Genomic DNA, 20,145 nt, shown 5'->3' with positions numbered 1-20,145 from the left:
GTCAGTGGATTAGGTCTGTACACTCACTGCAGTACTGAGAAGTCTTAACTGCCAAACACCTGGGAGGATGTTCAGTGATTTAAAATAATAAAATATGTCATTATCTGCTGCGGTTGCTGCAACAACAGAGTATCATGTTAGTAAATGTTGCTCGGAAAAAAAGTTCTGCAATCCTTTATAATCGAACCATAAGCTACTTTATTTAAAAAAGACATACATGACAAACACACTGAATGTGGAGTGTAATGGTATTTAGTCTAAACACTCATTTTTATTATTATTTTTATTAAAATTATTTGGTCTTCTTGCCTTTGCCCTTCTTGGCCTTCCTGTTCTTGCCCTTGTTCTTTAAAGCCTTGCGAGTGCTGTAGCCTCTCCACCAGGCTTGCACCAAAACAGCAGCTTTGGTCTTCAGCTCCAGCTCCCTCAGCCCCTCCTTCCTCCTCTCTTCTGCCAGACGACGCCTCTCCTGGATGTGGTTGTACTCCGCCTCGAGGACGGAGAAGTGCTTCTCCAGCATCCTCAGCTCCTCCTCCTCCCTTTCATAGTCCATCTCGTTTATGTCCAGGTTGGCCTGAGACGAGAGGAGACGGCGACGGGGGCGAAGGGGGCGATGGTGACGGAAAGTTAAGGGTAGTTAAGAAAAAATACGATGAGAGGATAAAAACAGTTTAAAAATAGCTCGTCTGAAATAACACAAGTCTCCAGAAGCCTGCAGATCCCGAATTGATTTGAAATGATGTCACATTTTTGAACTTATCCTTTAAACAGGTCAGAGATTAGTACTAATTTCTTATCCATCGATGAGTATTGTAGAGCAGGATGATGAATATGAACATGGTTTCTCAACAGACTCAGTTCTTCATCAGCGGATGGACTGACCAAACTCCATCAGCTGATGAAGACTGTGAGATTATCTTCTTAAACTACTAAATCTGAGATCAAGAACTTGAACTTTCATGTTAACCAACAAACAGCAGCCTGAACAAACACATACAAGCTTAATGATCTTTTCCAGTGACTTTTCTGAACTCTGATGTTTGTACCTGGATTTCTTCCATTTTACCGTCAAACGTTCGGAGCAACTCTTCAATTTCTGTCTCCACCTTTTCATTTTTCTGCCAAGAGAGAAAAAAAACATTTGTCAGCAGACGTGAGTTTTTAATGAAAACTAAATCAGTTACAACCACTAAAATGTGAACTCACCTCTTGGAGCAGCGTCTCTGCCTGTTTGTTTTCAAGCATCAGACTGTTGAGCTGAATCTTCAGCTGATCTATTTCCTGCTGTATGCCGACCCGCTTCACCTTGGATGCTTTTATGTGTGGATTGCACAGCTTGTCCAGGAGAAGTAACATACTCGCTTCTTGTGTCTTCACCAGTTGCAGCTCACTCTGCAGAGTTTGTATCTGTTCATCTTTTTTACAGATCTGTTTCATAAACAGGAAAGAAGGACAGGTGAGACAGGAAAAGGTCAAGAGCACAGGATTCATTGAAGAAGTCTTTGTTTTTGTCCACACGTGGCAGACTCAACTTGTTTCCTCACCTTTTCATCCACTTCCTTCATGGCTGTAGCGACTTCTTCTTCCTTTGAAGCCAAGTCCTCCAGATCGGCCGCAGTGGTTGAAGACACCTGCCAGTGGAGAGCCTGCTGTACCTCCTCATCCGGACTGGTCAACAACCTTTCTACCATTTGACGGTGAAACTTCTCAAGCTCGCGTATCAGCACGTTCTCATTCTCCACCACTTCCACACCCGGCTCTGCTTTCAAACCAGAAATGGCACCTGGGTTGGCTCGTATAAACCTGAGCAGATCCCTGGCAGAGTTCTTGACGTCCTCCTCGAGCTGAGCCCAACATCTCGTCCCTGCCTCCCCATCCTCTCCTGACTCCTGCTGAAGACCTTCAAGCGTCTCCAGTATTTCAACTGAAGTGTGATGCCTCTGAAGCGCCTTGCTCAACTCCTCGTCCACAACTCTGGACAGACTGTTCAGCCGGAGGAGATCGGGCAGAGTCGCTGCAAGAACAACTTTACTGATGCAGTTGTGCAAAATGTTTGAGATGAGCTGAGCATCAGAGGAGAGCAGCTTCTTCTGTGGTGGCTCCTGGTTCTGGAGAGCAGCTTCTAACTGGGTCTTTGCCTTTGCCAGCACTGTCGCCCCCTTCACGGACATACTGGACGGTAGGAAAACAGTAAACCACAACAAAAAAAACCATGTTTATGCATATGAATGCACTTTGACAGATTCATGCACACATTCATAAATCTGTGTTAGCACATGCGAGCTGAGATAAAGTTTCACTTCGCGTTAAATGAGTGAACATTAGCGTGTTAATGAGACATCATCAGGCTAAACATCTTAATTAATTAGTTTTTTTAACATAACGTGACTGATAACAGTTCCCAGTGTTGTGTTGTGATAATCTAATGGAGCTACTGAGCTCACAAAATACTTACCTGTCGGCTGGTGTGTGGACCGGAAGTACAAGGTATTGTTGACTCGTTTTCTTGTTGCTAGGATACCACTAAATCACTCGCGCGGATAGCAGGTAAAGAGGAAAATAATCATAAACGTGTATTAATTTGTTTTTAATTAGATAAATACAGTATTAATAAATGTGACGTCTTTAAAGTGAGGGGTTTAACAACTTTATTAAATCTATAGACGCCGAAGCCACGCCCCTTCCGGTTTCCCTCACCGGACCTTATTATTTGACAAAAACTTTGTATGTTAATTTATTGATCCTGTTTGAATTGTGTCAATTTAAAAGATATTATTATTATTATATTTTTTTAACTTAAAGTTTCAGTTCGTCATCAACTAATTGATTATATACGTCATTATGAAGACGACACAGCCAACAGGCTCGTTAGTGACGTCGTCTCCCAACTTAAACACTGCAGAGCTGCTCCACAGAACCGAACCAGAACCAACTCTCCGTTCATATAACTGCAGTTGTCAATATGAGCAGATTTATTGTGATTTTCATCTTTGTTAATACTTTTTCGGCGGCCATGTTGGTGGTGGTGGCCTGTGCAGAGCCAAAGACACGCCCCTTCCGGTTTGCCCCATGGGATTTTATTTTGGAAAAACTTTGTAAATAGTGCAACGATAGACAAATATTTATTCTATATTCATATTGATTCTGTTTGAATTGTGTCATGATTCACAAACATGTTTGTCAATTTAAAATTTTTCTTGTGAATAAGGGAAACCGGAAGGGGCGTGGCCTCCGTCTTCTTTGCTGTCTAGGATCGATACACTGCCCATCAATGAATGAATTACACAAAGAGAACAACAAACGAGTGTAAACAGTTTATTGAGTCTTTTGGACAAACACACATTCTGCTTTCACTGAGAAAAATAGATGAGTTATTCCTTCAGCACAACTTCAATGTTTTGGCCGGCACCTGTTTCCAGATACTTGTTGAAAAAGACAAAAAAACAAAAAAAAAACTGCCCTACAAAAAGAGCTGCAACGCTCTGGGATTATTTACAAGGTTATATGAACCATATTAAAACAATAAGCGGTCATCAGCTAAAGCAACAACACAAGAGCTGCCAGTCTGCTGCCAACAGGGTTCCTACACGTCACATTTCAACACGCTGTCCCTTTAAAACGCCCTGGTCACCTGGTTACCTGGTCACCAACACCTTTTCACGGCCGTCTCTAACATCGCTGTGGCAGTTGGCTCGCTAAAATATGTCTCTACAGGGATCAACATCAAGCTTCGATGATTAGTCAATCTATTAGCTGATCGACAGAAACTTTATTAGCAACTGTTTTCCTAATAGATTAATCATTTTTAGTCACCCTTTTAGTAAAATACCCAAAAATGTTCTTTTTTTGAGCTCCACAGGTGTAAAAATGTGCCGTCTTGTCCCTCTTTACATTTTCACTGATTGAACATTTGGGGGTTTTAGACAAGAACACATTTGATGTAAATACTTTGGTCCTCTGAAACTGTTTTCTGATGTTTAAAGGGCAAATTGATTATGAAAATAATTGTAAGCTGCAGCCCAGAATCAATAACATACTACACTATTCATCATATGTTGCATGGGGCCACTCAATACGTTTTAACACTTTTGTTTTTGCGAAACATTCAAAGACGGAATAGATCAAATTCATGATGTGTATTTTTCCAGATGTGTAGAAACCCTGTGGCTCGGCTAGTGTGTTTTCAGTTTGTCTCCGAACAGCGTCATCACGAGTCCGTACAGGAATCCCCCTGTGAGGATGAGCAGAGTGCTGGACATGGGGCCGAACGACAGGAGAGCTCCAAACACGTATAAGAGCAGCAGCAGCAGTATCGTTCTGTAGCTGGCCAAGAGGCGAAGGCTCAGCCGTGGCTGGCGGTTCCTCTCTAGCGTCCGCTGGGTCATCGGGCTCTGCTTTAGTTTTGTGGTGGATTCCTGCTCCGACAAGTAGTGACGACCCAGGCGACCCAGGAAGTCTGGACGCGAGCAGAGTGCGTTCATGTGCCCGCCGAACTGTGAGAGGACAACAGAAGAAAGATATGAATTTTTGTAAGGAGAGGTCACAGTGAGAAGTTTAGTTTGAGGTAGCTTTACTCACCACAGACCAAGAAGCTTTACTTTAAAAGACGATGGAGCTTGTTGGGTGTTTTAGCTGACATGTTTAAAATATTAACCGTCCACTACTTACATGTGGAACCAAGCACTTTATTATACTTGAAAATCTAGTCTAAGGCTGAACTGATATTCACCTGCTGTTTCATTCATGTGTTTAAGTAGCAAGTGTTAGTTTATGAGCCCAGTTAACCTGCTACTTGAAAAGTATGAGACCTGCATTACCTGATGTTTTGGCCACTTGAGGGCAGCATGAGCAAGTCCTAGACACAATATCTACGTATTATCAACTTTCAAATAGTAGTAGAACATTTTCACATGGCTGCCATTATTCTCAAACATCATGCTCAACGTCGGACGCTTAAATGCCGTTTTCAAAAGGGTGTAAATTTGTACTTTTGTGTTGGAGGCTGCAAGTTTCATAAACAAAGGGAATCTGACAAATAGTTATAATTTCACCCCTCCCACTTGATTGATAGCAACTGAAAGGCATGGATAGTGAAACTGTGATGGGACATTGTGCCATATTTCAAGGTAGATCATCTCATTTGATATCCTATTAGCCACTGTTAGATATCAGCTCGAGTTAGCATTCAACCACTTGCTAGCTCTCAATACAAAACAATAGAAAAGGCTTAAATAAAATCTAAAGTATCAACACACCTTGAACATTAGTCTAACTTTGTCTGTCTGTTTGTTACTGAGCAGATAAGAAGCATATAGTAGGTTTCTATGGGCTTTCACTGAAAACAGCTGCCTGCTGCCAGCGAAAACAAAACAGCAGTGAGAGTGAACTGAAACCAAATCAATGAGCTGAAAGAAGCTAAAACGATCTGAAGAGCTGAGGGGAACTTCAAATTCAGGTGACTTACCCTGTCATTAATCAGTGAAGAGATCTTGTAGAAAAGCCTGACCAGCAGGGCGTTCTCATAGCTCCTGATAGGCTGGAGCTCCGGGTCTCCTTGATAGTGAATTTCAAACCTGCGCAGTCCACTGATGATCTGCACAAAACACCAAACACACACACAAACTCACAGTCAGGGCTTTAGTCTCTGCTGTGTGTCCCTCAGTTCTGAGCCTGCCCTCCTTCTCATGAACAGTAATGTCAAACACTGACCTGTCTCCTGCCCAGGTCCGTCAGAATGAGTCCGTTGTCTCCCTGGATGCAGTCGGGCAGCTGCTTGCAGTTGCCATCATCTTGAGAGGAGCCCAGGTTGGATATTAGCTGAGTCAGCTGCCCTTGGTTCAGCTACGAAACGAAGAAATGTAAAGTTAAGCCCGTGAACACCTACTGTCAGGATGTTCCCAATTCATACCTTTTAATGCCAGTTCACAGCAACTGGTCAGACAACAAGACGAGTGAGAATATCAAGAAAAGTCACTGGATTTGAAAATGTTTTTTTGGCCTTCAAACGACAGTAATCCCAAAAAGTTTTCACATTGTCATACAAATGAGATTATCACAGTTCAGCCACACAAGCAGCATGAAATATCTGAACAACTGTTGGATGAATTAAATTACATGACATTTTGTTCAGACAGTCACGGTTCCCAGAAGATATGTTCTATTTGTTCTACTGACTTTGTTATCCTCCGACTGTCCCTCCAGCACCAGCATGATGTTTTTAGTGAAATGTGTTGATTCGATGGACTGGCTTGAAATTCAGTTCAAACATTCATGTTCCCATCAGGATGAGTTGTATTAACTTTGGTGATCCAGCGCCATCATCAGGACGACATTTCAATGTGTCCAGAGCTGCAAAGCTCCTATTCTTATAATCATACTATATTCTTATTTAATACATATGAATAAAAAAGATATATGCACCAATCAAAGAAACTGTGTTGTTCTGTTCTAACCTTGAAGATCTGACACAAGTTCTCCAGAGCTCGGTCCAGGAATTCGTGGGTCTTCTTCAAACACTCGCCGCTCTCCTCAGGCTCGGCTCCGGGGAACGTGTTGTTGACGTCAGAGGAGCCCATCCCAAACCAGGACAGGAATGAGTTATTGGCCGCCACCTCATTGGAGTGATCCGATATCCTCTTGGCTGTGTGTCTGGCCTGTGCAATGATCTGGATCAACTTCATGACCTGTGAAACAGACAGAACATTCAGACTTTGAGCCACAACAGCTGGTTTCAGTCCGACTTCACACTGTGTTAGAATTAAAACATTTTCATTACTTACTGCTGCTCTGAGCTCGGCGCCAAACATCTGTTTGTACTGGCAGTCCTGGCCCTCCAGAGCATAGACGTGACTCTTCACCTTGAACACCATATCTGTCATCACCCGTTGCCGTGACGACAGGTAGCTGCCACCTTGGCTCGGCGTAAGGTAGCCGCGAGGCTGGCGGTGGTGGAGGACGTGCTCTGGCTCCAGAAACAGCTGCTCTCCTGGTGACAGATGATTGGTTTAGTTTTAGTTTATACATCAAGATATATTTTTCTGATTATTTAGTGAAAGTGCAAAAACAAAAGTTATCATCATTTCTTGGGTTGAACCAAAAACATTGTTTTTCATGTGGCGATTTTGGGATATTTTGCTTCAATAACATGATTTATATTTAGACAAAAATTTCATTAAACGTATTAAAAATCATTTTCTTTATGTGAGTAATCAACTAGTGAACTTTCATGGTGATATCTATTAATCAGAATTTGACCTTGTTTACTTAAAGTGTCTTGTTTGTATGTAAAATGTCAGAAAAAGTAACAAATCATATTTTCCAGGATCACAAGGTGACGTGTTGAGATTATTTCAGACACAAACCCAAAAATGTTTCGGTATTTTTTCTTTAAACGTCTTTCGAAGATTTATCATTCATCAAAACAGTCGATGATGAATTTTTTTTTGACATGATATAAATAACAGGTCATTATTTTCACAATATTTTCCCAAAATTCATCTACACAGATAAAACTGACTGACTGTAAAAACTGTGGCAGCATGTCTTCACCTCATCTCTGTGTTGTTTGCATTTCTGTTCTCACCTTTCTGGATCATCTCAGCGAGGTTTGGCTGAGCGAACACTTTGGCCACCCTGAACACCATCAGTGCATTTTTGGCATTCACCAGATCCGTTCTCATGGTTCTGTTCAGAAACACCTGGAAGAGCTTCGTGTACATGAGCAGGTTCTCCTGAACAAACGACTCCCTGTGAAAGAGAAACCAAAGTGACTACAATAAATACAACATCATCACCTGCAACTTATCTAGTTCTTAAAATACAGCATGACCACAATAATCACCAAATTTACCACCACAGGTGTCACACCTCTAGAAAAGACTTGATGTTCACTGGATTACACCAAAAATGAATTTAAGGCGAAAGATATTCAGACATCAGACTCACCATTTGTCAGGAACTGTTCTGTTTTGCTCCTGTTGAGGATTGGTCTTCTCCCCGGTGTATCTCCACGGCTGGATGTAGCTCAGCCACGTCTCCAACACCTAAACAGAGACGATGTTCTCTGTTAGCAAGAAGCTACAGGCAGAAACAATGAGCACAGCTTTACTGCTCAAATGATGATTATGTAGTCAGAAGGCTCGACTCTGAACTTCTCACTCCTTACCACAGGCTGCTTATCGCAAATGAAATTAAAAGTCATTGCTCTGTTAAACACTGAAATTTCATTAGCTAACTGCCTGAAGTGGGGAAAAAAAGGAAGTCATTTCCCTGATGGAAAAAGGCTGAAGAGCTAAAGCACAGTCGAATAAGTATCTAATCCGAAGACTGTTGTAGCTGGCAGCTCCAGGTTAAACATGCAGAAATTGCAGATATTGTAAAAAATAAACGTGCATTTATTTCAGTTCAGACCTACCGCTCTGAAGGAGGCGTCTAGAGGCCAGTGACCGAAGCAATGCTGCAGGAACAGGTAGAGTTTCTGTTGCACGAACCGCTGCACCACCACTCTGTAGAGAAGAGGAACAGCAAACAGTTGGAGCCTGTGCAGAGACGGGATTAACACCCGCCCTGAGCGATCCCATCCCATCCTTCAGATCACTCCTGGCATTAACATACGTCTCAAGTGACCACTTGTGATCGGATCACTCAGGATGGGATCGGGCTTCCCTGCCCTACATTCAAATAAACATGTTCATCACAAGGTCTCGCTGTTCACTTGTGTTCGGATCACCCAACACTCAATTCAGTTAAATCAGGAATTCATTCATTGAATCCCATTTACGCATACATTTCTCCACTACTGTGATGCTGGAGAGATTATAGACAAAAACAGTTGGTTTCAGTGACATGTATGATGAAGCAGACCTCTTGAACTCCTCCAGCGGGCTGGTTTGAGTGTGTGAGTGGGCGGAGGGTGACGAGGACAGCTGCTCGGGCTTCAGGCTGTTGGAGAAGGCGTGCAGGTGTTTCACCAGGAGACGCACCACCAGCACGTGCTCCTCTGTCGGGCTGAAGGGTTCCTGAAAAGGCAACCAGTTACAAAGTGCCACACAAACACATGACAGCCAATTAGCTCCTGATTTTAAAAAAAAGCAGCCAATCATAATGCATCCCAGTCCAAAAGCAGCCAAACGATCACCAAAGGCTCTGAGCGTTTTCTATTTGATTGAGTACAGAGGTCTCACACCTGCGAATCATTTGGTTCTTACAGTTTTACATCATTTAGTAACAGAACTGTTCAGAGCACATGGTTTTGTCTGCTCTGTGTACAGCTGCTTCGATCTGACTGATCTTTATGATGTTGGTCCCAAAGTCCTGCTGATGCTCAACATCACATCCTGTTGTTTCATCTGATTATTCGTACTGTGTTAATTCTGATATTTAGTTTGTTTCTCCTCTTAGTAATAAAAAAAAACCCTTTTCTTGCAGGGAAACTCTCTGTAACCAAAAACTTCCTTTGAATTGATTCCTATATTAATAATAATTGATTTTTTCCTCATCGAAACTTGAAGTTGTAAACTGTTTCAGACTATACAAGGTACACCTGATATATAATGTAGTCATTTCATACTTGATGTGGACCTTACCTCTAATTTGATTTGATTTTCAATCATCCATTTTGAAATTATCACATTATAACTGTGATTTATTAAAATGTAAGGATCACAATTACATTTTAATAAATAATGATAATCGTTGAAACAGAAAGAAAGGTGTGACCTCAGTGCTCCATTATCTGCTTACAGCAAAGCTGCTTAATCAAAGTGATGCAATGTTTCCTCTTCTGGATCAAGTCAACAAACACAGATTATCTCTGGAAAGAATATTCTTCATGAATTAAAATATGTATAATACTAGTAATTAAATGATTTCATGAATGGCATGAAAATAATGATTGATTTTAAAATGTAGTAGTATTTTTGCTTTATGGAGAGCAAAAGTGTCAGAAAGAAACATTTATCAGCTACATCAACGTGTAAAGCAACAAAGCACACCAGACCTAATGTAAAAAAGCATGCATTTAAAACAACGAACAGCAAAAGAGAACCACACGCAAACCAGTGGAAAAAAAAATTGCTCAAAGATTCAAATTTCCAAGCTTCATTCCAGGATTACTTTTCCTGTCAAGGATACTTCTCTGTTCAAATGAACAGTCAGATTGGAGGAAAGATTTTCTGTTAAACTGTTGACAGCCGTCCATCAGAGGATCAAACACTGGCTGCGTTTACATGGACCCCAATATTCCACTTATTATCAGAATCAAAATGTCAGAATCCACCAAACACAAATATTGTTCCCAGGACAAGATGAGGATCCATCTTAAAAATTCTCAATAAAGTGGGCTGAGCCGGTTTGTCAAAACAGTTCTATTCTGATGAGATGCGTTAGGGCACGTAAACACACGTCTCATCAGATCACTGTATTCAGTGTCCATGTAAACAGTTAAGTTGGAATCTCTAATCACAATGACTTCAGTCAGTAAGTTATTAAAACCAGCTCAAGTTTAATATCAAGCTCAATAACATCCCTGACCTCGAGGTAACAACAGGCCAGCATGAACAGGAACTGCTGACGTTTAATAAGGCTCAACTGTGTTTTATCATTTGGATTGTGGGTGATGATATTTGTGCATCACACTTCACCTCCACGTCCACCTTTTACTTGCTTACCATTCACATGATGGCCATTTAGTGCAAAAGCAGGAAACATGCGACCAATCAGCCGAAGCTGCTATCTGCCAGCATTATGTTGGTGACTGGAGGGATGATGTCTTACACTGTTTGTCAGAATGAGAGAAGTACCCTTGACTGAAACCTTAATGATTTAGGTTTACCTCCAGGAGGCCCCAGAGGGGCGGGGGTGAATGAAAAGGTAAAAGTACTTGGTAGGTGTGGAGGGTCCCAGAGCCTGGTGGGGCGTGGGGTTGGCACGGCATGCTGGACATACTGAGGCGATACTGCAGCAGCGCCAGCTGTTCACCCGTAACCACCAGGGGGGAGAGGAAGATGACGAAGAGGAAAGACGACAAAAGGTGGAAGAGGAGGAGGAACAACAGTGAAGAGAGAGGAAGGGGAAAAGTGACAATAAGGGAAGGCGAGGAAGAGGAGGAGGAAAAAAGAAAAGGTGGCAGGAGGAAGGAACACATGAGAACAGGAGAAAAGGAGGCAGCGAAAAGGAGAGTGCAACCAGAGAGGAACATTGTCCACAAATGTTGAGGAGGGAAGAAGCAGAAAACAGGAGAGGAGACAAACAAAAATAAAATATTGACTGTGGGAACACAACGCTGTAACTGCTGGGGAACGATGAAGAGACGTTTCCGCTCGCCACACAAAGAGGATTACATGTTGTAAGGATGGGAATCATTTCACACAACATCAAACTGGTGTCAATGTCAAAGGAAAGATAATTTAATTTAATTTATTTAATTTATTATACTATTTTAATCCCACAAGGGGAAATTCTTTTCACTAAGAAGTATGTTTTGTCCATTAACATTTATATCAATTATTTTACTGAGTTGTACACACGACTCCCTCTGAAGCAAAGACAGGAGCGCTATCGTGGATCAGTGCTTTACTTCCAATCCTCTATTGGCAATAACAGCGAGTGTAAAAAATGCACCAGTTTGTGTGTTTTAAAATACTTTAACATATATTCAGATGGATATATTCACATAAATAGATTTTTGCATTCCGGTTCTAATAATTCCCATCCCTAATGTTTAACACCATTAACAGAGTGAACTCTGATAAACTGTAAGATTCTGTTGTGCCAATAAAAGCATCGTGTTGGTTAAAGTGTAATATAGTTCTGATATCTTTATTTTGAGACTTGGCCAGAATCTTACAGTTTCAGTCCACTCGTGACAGGATGAACACAGAACACAACACAGTAACTCAACACAGCAGTTAATACATCTTACAGGATGAGCTTTTAGTTCAGACGTGTTACAGGAGACGAAGACTGCAATGTTAACGCTGCAGGTCATTTAACAGCGTGTTACACAGGAGTTAAAGGGTGATTTCACTGTTTCCTATGTAGTCTTATGGAGCAGTAATGGAGTTCAGTACCTGATACAGAATCAGAAATGATTTTGATGATTGATTGAAATTATTTTTCAAGGAAATGTTTCACCTTTTAACGTCAGGATTTGCTGTTTTTCCTTTTCTTACATTATAATGTAAGAAAACCTGACTAACAGGTTTTTGACTGTTAGTCAGACAAATCAACTCATATGAAGATGAACTTGAGCTCCATAAAAATTTCTTTTTTTTGTTTTATGATGTTTATGGACCAAACAATTAATTGTCGGCCGTTAGCTGTACTTACTTTAGATTTTGAGGTAACTACCAGCAACAATACCGCTCCATAAAAACTGAGGAAACAGTGTTGTTAGGCGGATAAGCAAGTGTTTACTGCATCACACTAACCATGCAATCTATAGAGCTGAGGGTCAAAGCGTATATAACTACAAGGCTTTATTAAACAACACCAGCATAAAGGCTCACTGGGATTGTTTTTGACAGGTGGGCAGTAAAACCTGGTATATTGAATATTGCATTACAACATGGTCATCATTCAGAAATGTAATTTATGCCTTTATTTGATGTACTGTGACCATAAAAAGTTGACAACTGACAGGTTGACAGCATCCAAGTGGATGCTTAAAAGAAAGTGCAGTGCTGCTGTTCAAAATAGGATATTAATAAGATATATTAATAATTCTTCCTGTCATCACGTGTTAGGATCGTCTTGACCTCTTTATATAAACTGTAAAGCCTTGATGAGGTACTTGATGGGGTCCAGGTGATCTAACTGAACTTCTACATTGCTCCATGTGCTTGATTTTTTTTTTTACCGAGTAATTCTGTTAAATATTTGAAGGATAAATGTACAGTACATCCTAAAATGTGGCTAATGTAAATTAATGCGTCATGCTACTTTGCACTCGCCACCTTGGTTGTTCGGTGAGACAAGGACGTGCAGAACAATTAGAAAATTCAAAACTTTCTAAACGAACATTTTAATGTTAATAATTATTAATACTATGGGTCTGAATGGAAATGAGCACAGAAAGTGGCCACATTTAACGGCCACGATGACCAACTGCAGAGGGATCTACATCAGGGGCAACTGGCCGGCTGACTTCACACTGTGGATTCATCTGTGCACACTGCTTTGTTTATCACTGTGAGGCTGACTTTCACTGCAGTAATACTGTCTTCTTAGGAAACTCAATGGCAGATTGTCCTGGAGTTCACTGTGCTGCATGATCCACAAACAAGACCAGCCGACCTGACACGAAATAGTATTGACATTTTTCCGAGAGCATTTCCACAGGCCAGCGCTGTAGATTCAAACAATTCAAAACAAAAACGGTACTATAGAGCATCTCTGCTTGGAGATCATTAACAGGGGATCCAATCTGTTGTGCACCGTCTACAGAGCGATCTGAAACCTTCACCCTGCTGTGGCTTTATGTTGGTGTTTCAGGTGCAACCACACACAGAACATACGTGAAAAGAAACAACCAAAACAACTTGGTGATCAGGACATGCAGCGTGCAAAGGTCGTGAAAGGAGGCAAAAGCACTACTACTGTGAACACATGCCAGACTCCTTAAAGCAGCAGCTTTACTCTGCAGCAGCTTTACTCTGCAGCTATGCCCGTGCTATAAACACTAAAAAGCTTTTAAAAGCATATTTCCTAATATATGACCCAGAAAACCTGATGCTTCTAAAGGGGAGAACAGGGAAGTCTGCTGTGCATTCACACTGCAAGCTACTCAAAAAAACTTGAAATCATTCATCTGATTCATGTCTGTTTGTGGCTGCAGTCTTTCAGCAGTTGCACCAAGTCAACAGGAAATCATTTTAAACACTCACACGCTACTGATTGTATGCTGACATGTGGCTGCTTGCAGTGTGAACGGAGTTATGGGTGAAGTTGTCCTTCAGTAGTGATAAACAATCATTCTTTTGTAATCTTAACCTAAAACATTAAAAGCTTGTGGACAACTTCACCCTCTCAGCTCAGGGTGTTAAAACTCAGCTCATACACAAGCTACAGAACTTAGTGTTGGAGTAGGAGAACGTTTCCCCACACTGGGCTCGCTCCGAGATGGGACAGAGAGATGATGGAGGTGTGGGGGGGTGGAGCTGTGGTCAGCCAGTCAATAGCCAGCCATGAGATGCTGCAGTGCATGGGGGAGGAGGGGGGAGGAGAAGGGAGGTGGGGGAGTATTTCTCTTACCTTCACCTGAGGGGACTGCAGCTTCTGGTACATCTCCAGAGAGTAGTGATGGAGCCAGATCTCCACAAACATCTGACAACAAACACACAGACGCACACACTTTTAGCCTTAATACCAAACAGATCCACCACTATAAACTCTTATTTCATAATATTACTCTTCGGCCACTTTCTCCCATCTTTCTTCTCAGTAATGTGATTTTATAACTGTGTGTTTTCCATGTGTCTTACTTGCAGCAGTGTTTCAGACCTCCAGATTTCCTGGGCTGCTGGGTCTGCGTTAACTGAGGGTTGATGGAATATGTGATGTTTCAGCAGACTGGGGCTGTGAACGCCATAACCAGCAAAAGAAACACTAGAAGATCTGTTGAATTTAAGGTGGGAGGAGAGAAAAATACAATAATTTGTTATTATTCTGTCTTAGACATTCAACTGTTTCAACCTCCACTGGGAGCTTCTTCATCAAAAGGTTTGCATGAAAAACTAATCTTCTCATCTTTTTGCTAAAATCGTCAAACAGGAGTGAATCCTTTGTTGCTGTAAATACCTCGGTGAAGGTGCAGTTACGGAGCCTCTGGAGTCAGAGAAAGGGGACGGGGGCACACTGCCTTCACTGGGGAGGAAGTATTTAAGGTAACTGTCCACAAGCACAAAGTAGGCGCTGTCAGTGGAGCTTCCATGTTGACCTGGAGGATAAATCTGAAACCACACAGAGCACTGATCAGTTGATATGGCAGGTGGTTGCGTTCATTTATAAAGAACATATATAAAAGTTAGTTCTTATTAATAATCGTTTGTATACATGATCAAAGGAGTCAGCTCTCTGAATATAATTTATAGCAAACATATTAAACCTCATAAATCAACAGTCTTGTCTTCAACAGTCTCGACTTGGTACAAACTTGAGCAGAAAATGATGATTTACACTCACAAATATCACTGAGAGAACTCTGGCTAACTCACCTTTGGCGTGATGAGACAGAAGGCAAAATTGAACATGAAGAATTCAAATGGATCTGCAGAACATTAAGGAATAACAGAAGTGCACAGTGATGTAAGTCTGTTCCCTCCCTCGTCTTGTATGAACACTGATTAAACTGATTAAAGCTGAAATTATTAGTTGTCTAACTAATCAGTCCTTCATCTAAAACAAACAGGCAACTACTGTCATAATCAGTTGGTTTCTGTCGTTTTTTAAACAAAAACGGCATTAAATGCTACATATTTTCAGATTAGTTTCTCCAATCTGCTGCATGTCTCTGTCACATATGATAGTAACCTGAATATATTTGAGACAAAAACAAGCAATTTTAAGACATCATAGACTTAACGATTAATCAAAAAATCTTAGCAGATTAATTCTCAACAACAATAATAGTTGTTCGTTGCAGGATATATTTGGAAAGACAGATTAAGGAGCTGAGTGTCTGGAGAGAGGAACAGACACAGACCCAGACAGATTAGCGTTTGTGTTGGGAAGGATACTGAGCGCGAGGTTCAGAGTGAGCAGACCGGCCGGGGGGAACTGCAGCTTGTTGTGGAACAGCGGACAGTCCGGCAGAACTCCCTGCTGGATGCAGGCCTTCACTGGACCCTTCAACACATAACACACAGTGTGAGAACATTCAGGCTACAACGTGAAGCTACAGTGAAACAAGCAGAGGTGGATATCGCTGACATTTATCAAAACAGGCATCAGTTACAATTCTTTAGCTGTTAACTAGTAAATCTACAACTGGAGTCAAGATAACAGCTCTGCACTGAGCAGTTTTTCTGCTAAATGTATTTGGTGGTCGTCTTATGGATCAGTATTTGCAGCAGTCATTCTGTCCCTCGTGCTTAAAACAAAATAAAGAAACATACACAGGTCGGGTGCTGAACTTTCTTGATACCTGAATTAAACAAGTCAGCCACAAAAGAGCGTCTCTCACGAGCGAGTCAAAACTGGTGAAAAATGTAATTCGATGCGTCCAGGATTAGTCCGCTTACACAGAGAAACTCAAACATGTATCGTCATGTATCTGATTGTCAGATGTGACGCCGGTGATGCCAACGCTCTTACCGGGAGATAATTGACGGGTATTTCATATTTGTACTCTTCTGCTTGAAGTTTGTACACCAGGTTCATCATCGGCCCACTGAAAATAAAACATAATCAGATGAGAAAAATAACAGTGTTCAGTTTGACGTGACGTGAACACATGTCGCTGTGATCATAAAGAAAAGAAAGTGGAAGTACCTGGGGTTCAGAAACTCCATCACGATGTTGTACTCATTGCTCCGGGAGTGCAGGAGTCGCAGGTTCCAGCCGGCGATGATGCCGTCCAGACTGCCAAACACACTCTCCACCAGCCAGGGGAAAATCAAGTGCAGCTCCTGAAGGGAAACACACACACACACAGTTATCATTTTAGTCAGAGGTCGACCAATAAAGCATTTTTTAAGGTCGATACAATAATGATAATTTGGAGCAGGGAACGGCCGACACCTGATTAATTGCCTCATAATAAACAAAATCCCCCAGCCTAGTCAAAGTAGCAAATCTCTAATGAAATAAATACATTTTGATCACTGAACCATAAACGCTAACTAATAAATAATTAAATAATAAATATAAAAATATAAAATTCTATAAAAATAAAACACAACAAGTTCAGCAGCCAGCGGCCACTTTCGAAGCTATGTTCTACCAATATGAATAATTTGTAAAACTTCCTATCGGCAGCGATTAATTAGCCAAATCGATTAATCATTTGAACTTTACACAAAAGTTGGACGGCTGTAACAGACAGCGCTGCAGTTTACAACCACAGAAAGCCTTTACTGTGGTTGTACTACAGTCAATTAAATGCCAAACTGTACTGAAATGACATTCGTTCTTAGCAAGAGTTGGAGGAAGAAGAATGCAAATATTATGAAAATGACAGAATGAATTAGTCGAAGCAGGATCATTTCTCTCGGCTGTTATTAAAGTATGAAATGCTTTAAAAATATCATATGAGCAAAGCGTTATATCTGCCAACTCTGGTTAATAGATCTGTTTTTTTAATACTGAAAATAATATAGAAAAACATGCTCGGGGTAGTTTATAATTATTACTTGCAGTGAAGTTTATTGTTTCGGTGAACTGACGTCATCTTGGACAATAAAGTTTTGGGGTTTTTTTTTTACTGTAAAATATCCTGCCTCAAGTATGTAATGTATAAACCTGTGTCACCTCAAGCGTGATAATCACATTTGAGGGTTCATTAACAAAAAAATGTGTGTTTATGTACAGTGTATATTCTGCGAATATAAGAATATCAGCTGATATATCAATATCTGAATTTCTTTAATCCCCAAAATCAGAATCGGCATCGGCCCTAAAAATCTGCTCTAGTCAGCAGTAGAAGTGTATTGTGGGTTATGGACCAGTGCCGTCCCCACAGCAGCTCTGTGGCCACTGTTTCACTACAACACAGTAGATAATGAAGCTACAGACTATAATACAACACACACAGACTGTGATACTGCTGCCTCACATTCATCCTTTGTGTCAGTCATGAAGCACCAACAGCACAACAGCTGCTCTCAAACAGAACTTCATCTGTCCTCAGTGACGCCCTCACATACATAAGAGGAACAATGATGACACAATAACATTTATGTCTAACACATAAAGGGATGCACCACATCTGAACAGAGGAAAGTCCAGAAAGAGTTCATCTCAAACCTTAATATCACCAGTGTACATTCAACCTTTGATCTTGGGATGTGACCTTCTGATTGTGAATCAAAGTCCAAATTACAACACAAAATGTATTTTAAGAGAAAGTGAAGAAACTCAAAGTGAAACTCTGAAGTCAAAGTTCAAGCAGCTGTCTCCTCATACTTCAAACACCAACCATATAAGGTCAGGTCAGCCCCGTCAGAGAAACAGCTGACTGTCTGCCATGTTTCTGCCCATTAAGCTTGTTTAAACACAATGTGGGGATTGAGATAGTGTTCAGATACAGCTGCTGTACAGCACATAAAAGTAAATGCTCCACCACACGGGACTCCATGTGATGCTTCATATCTATATCGGCAGTCATTTATGTAATTGCATCTGGTGCACCAATAAATGCATTTTAATAGAAGTCAGTTTTATCTGAAGTGAACCTTTAAAAGATAATTTGTGCTTTTATTCCACCAAGCAGAGATTATGGCACTGCCCTTTATTCTGGGCTTTAAGGGAACGCCATCTCTCGCCTCCAACTTGTTCAAATTGCGGCTGCTACTCTTCTTGTTAACATCATAAGAGTCCACATCCTTGCGTCTGTTCACTGGTTGCATGTCTACTGCTGACTTTTAAAGCTCTGCCAGGTTCGGGTCCCAACTATAACTCTGACTAACTGGTTCCCTCTGAGCCTGTACGTAACCTTAGATCCTCAGCTGTGACCGTCCTGTCGAAGTCCTGTCGAAGTCCTGTCTCGTTAAAAAAGGTGACCGGGCTTTTGAAATAAGGGAACTCTCTACCTGAAGATCTAAGACGAGTAACGTCAGTGTCCTCTTGTGAAAACTTCTTCTCTTTATATAAAAGCCTTCTTATTGTGAACATACAATTATTTGTTTTATTACTACTGTATTTTTTATCAATTTGCAAGGTGTTGTATAATTAGACAGGTATTATGGTTATTGAATGACAAATTAAACACTACATAACAAAGTTTTGAATATGAAGAGTTGTAGTTTTTCATCATGTAGGAGTTGATATTGTGACAACTACAACAATCATTTTACAGACTCACAATGACCAGTCAGTTTAACAAATATGGCTGATAAAGTCCATTGCCATTCACAGCACATGAATCAGGATGCAAAGACAGGACAGTGTTGGGAAAGTCAACCGCACCTTCGCAGGATATTCATCAATGATCTTCACCAGATCTTGGCATCGCTGAAGGAGAGTTTTGGTGGTGGAGTCGGCTTTAAGATTGGCCTGAAACAAGATCACAACACATGAATTAATCAGCACATTTTGTGGATCACAGAGTGAAGAGCCACGTTTAGCTGGAGACAGTTCAGATGTAATCCCACAGGTAAAGACATTCATTACATACGACGTCAGCTACAGGTGTGAGCTGTACGACAGTCTGATGAACACAAATGATTAGATGAAGATCTGGATGAAACTTTGGTCAAGTTGGTTCAAAGTGTTAACAATCATGTAAGGAGACTCACCAGCAGGTAGCTGGGCTGCTGCAACGTTGGAGCAGCCATGTAGGACTGCAGGTGTGTCTCTTCCTGTGCACAGTCCACCTGGATCCCACCTGAAGGCGGTAAACACGCACAACTCTTTTATTTCCTCAGCTGAAAGTCAGCTGGAGACACAACCTAGCCTAGCATCACTTTGTTAGCTCCCTCAGCAGAAAACAAACTCGGTCCTTGAAACAAACACATGCTGTTGAAACAGGAGAATAACTGCAGGTTCTGTTAATCCTTCAACAAAGTCTCCCACTGACTGGAAACCGAGCCCGCTACCTGTCAGTGGACCGAGCAGGGCAGCAGCAGCAGCTAGCGAGAGCTAACCGACTAACGGCAGCTAGCAAAGAGGAATAAACTCACAGAAACAGCCGCGAAGTCAGGAAGCGTCCGTTAAAACATGAACTACAAACTTTCAGTGAAACTTTATCTTTTATCTGAACACATATTTACCTTCACCGCTGATAGTAAATCACAAATCCAACTACTTTTCCACAAACCGCGTTTCCATTTGTCTGATTCAAACACGACCGAGCGTGCGGCAGCCAGGGACGTCTTCTTCGGTGGTGTTCTGGTTTGTAATCACTGTGTTGCACATTACTGCCCCCTGGTGGAGACACCTGGTGGAGACACCTGGTGGAGACACCTGCCGCCTCCAGAGTGCACTTCCACT

At 41.4% G+C, this 20,145-nt stretch overlaps 2 protein-coding genes across 3 annotated transcripts; both read right to left on the bottom strand.

Moving 5' to 3' along the window:
* Window positions 1-235: 235 nt before the first annotated feature.
* drc10 (dynein regulatory complex subunit 10) lies at window positions 236-2,171 on the bottom strand. Its single transcript, XM_073469158.1, has 4 exons — window positions 1,545-2,171; window positions 1,207-1,428; window positions 1,047-1,118; window positions 236-574 (listed from the first exon to the last, which is right to left on the bottom strand). The coding sequence occupies exons 1-4, from the start codon at window positions 2,169-2,171 to the stop codon at window positions 293-295; spliced, it is 1,203 nt and encodes a 400-aa protein (XP_073325259.1). The 3' UTR covers window positions 236-292.
* A 1,131-nt stretch (window positions 2,172-3,302) lies between these two features.
* Window positions 3,303-20,029, bottom strand: smpd4 (sphingomyelin phosphodiesterase 4). 2 transcript variants are annotated; one of them, XM_073468493.1, is made up of 20 exons: window positions 19,926-20,028; window positions 19,452-19,540; window positions 19,123-19,209; window positions 16,489-16,625; window positions 16,312-16,387; window positions 15,735-15,843; window positions 15,213-15,265; window positions 14,797-14,948; window positions 14,481-14,613; window positions 14,251-14,322; window positions 10,880-10,969; window positions 8,863-9,017; window positions 8,414-8,504; window positions 7,945-8,042; window positions 7,583-7,746; window positions 6,780-6,985; window positions 6,453-6,683; window positions 5,710-5,841; window positions 5,465-5,593; window positions 3,303-4,493 (listed from the first exon to the last, which is right to left on the bottom strand). In XM_073468493.1, exons 2-20 carry the CDS (start codon window positions 19,488-19,490, stop codon window positions 4,173-4,175), a joined length of 2,475 nt encoding a protein of 824 aa, XP_073324594.1. In that variant the 5' UTR covers window positions 19,491-19,540; window positions 19,926-20,028; the 3' UTR covers window positions 3,303-4,172. The 2 variants fall into 2 exon arrangements, with proteins under 2 accessions (XP_073324594.1, XP_073324595.1); XM_073468494.1 differs by lacking the exon at window positions 10,880-10,969 and having other exon boundaries at window positions 19,926-20,029.
* Between the last annotated feature and the right edge of the window lie 116 nt (window positions 20,030-20,145).

The sequence above is a fragment of the Pagrus major genome, chromosome 6 (assembly GCF_040436345.1).
Source record: "Pagrus major chromosome 6, Pma_NU_1.0".
NCBI lineage: Eukaryota > Metazoa > Chordata > Actinopteri > Spariformes > Sparidae > Pagrus > Pagrus major.
The sequence above is the reverse complement of the archived record's forward strand: the minus strand, read 5'-3'. Positions and strand labels throughout refer to the sequence as shown.

Bases quoted from the DNA above. Each gene is read 5' to 3' on its own strand.
- drc10 (XM_073469158.1), bottom strand. From the start codon at position 2,171: ATGTCCGTGAAGGGGGCGACAGTGCTGGCAAAGGCAAAGACCCAGTTA. The intron at 1,119-1,206 runs GTGAGTTCACAT...CTCTCTTGGCAG, and splicing joins CAGAGACGCTGCTCCAAGAG to AAAAATGAAAAGGTGGAGAC. The intron at 575-1,046 runs GTACAAACATCA...CTCTCGTCTCAG, and splicing joins GTAAAATGGAAGAAATCCAG to GCCAACCTGGACATAAACGA.
- smpd4 (XM_073468493.1), bottom strand. From the start codon at position 19,490: ATGGCTGCTCCAACGTTGCAGCAGCCCAGCTACCTGCTG. The intron at 7,747-7,944 runs GTGAGTCTGATG...TCTCTTTCACAG, and splicing joins AGAACAGTTCCTGACAAATG to GGAGTCGTTTGTTCAGGAGA. The intron at 6,986-7,582 runs GTGAGAACAGAA...ATCTGTCACCAG, and splicing joins CGCTGAGATGATCCAGAAAG to GAGAGCAGCTGTTTCTGGAG.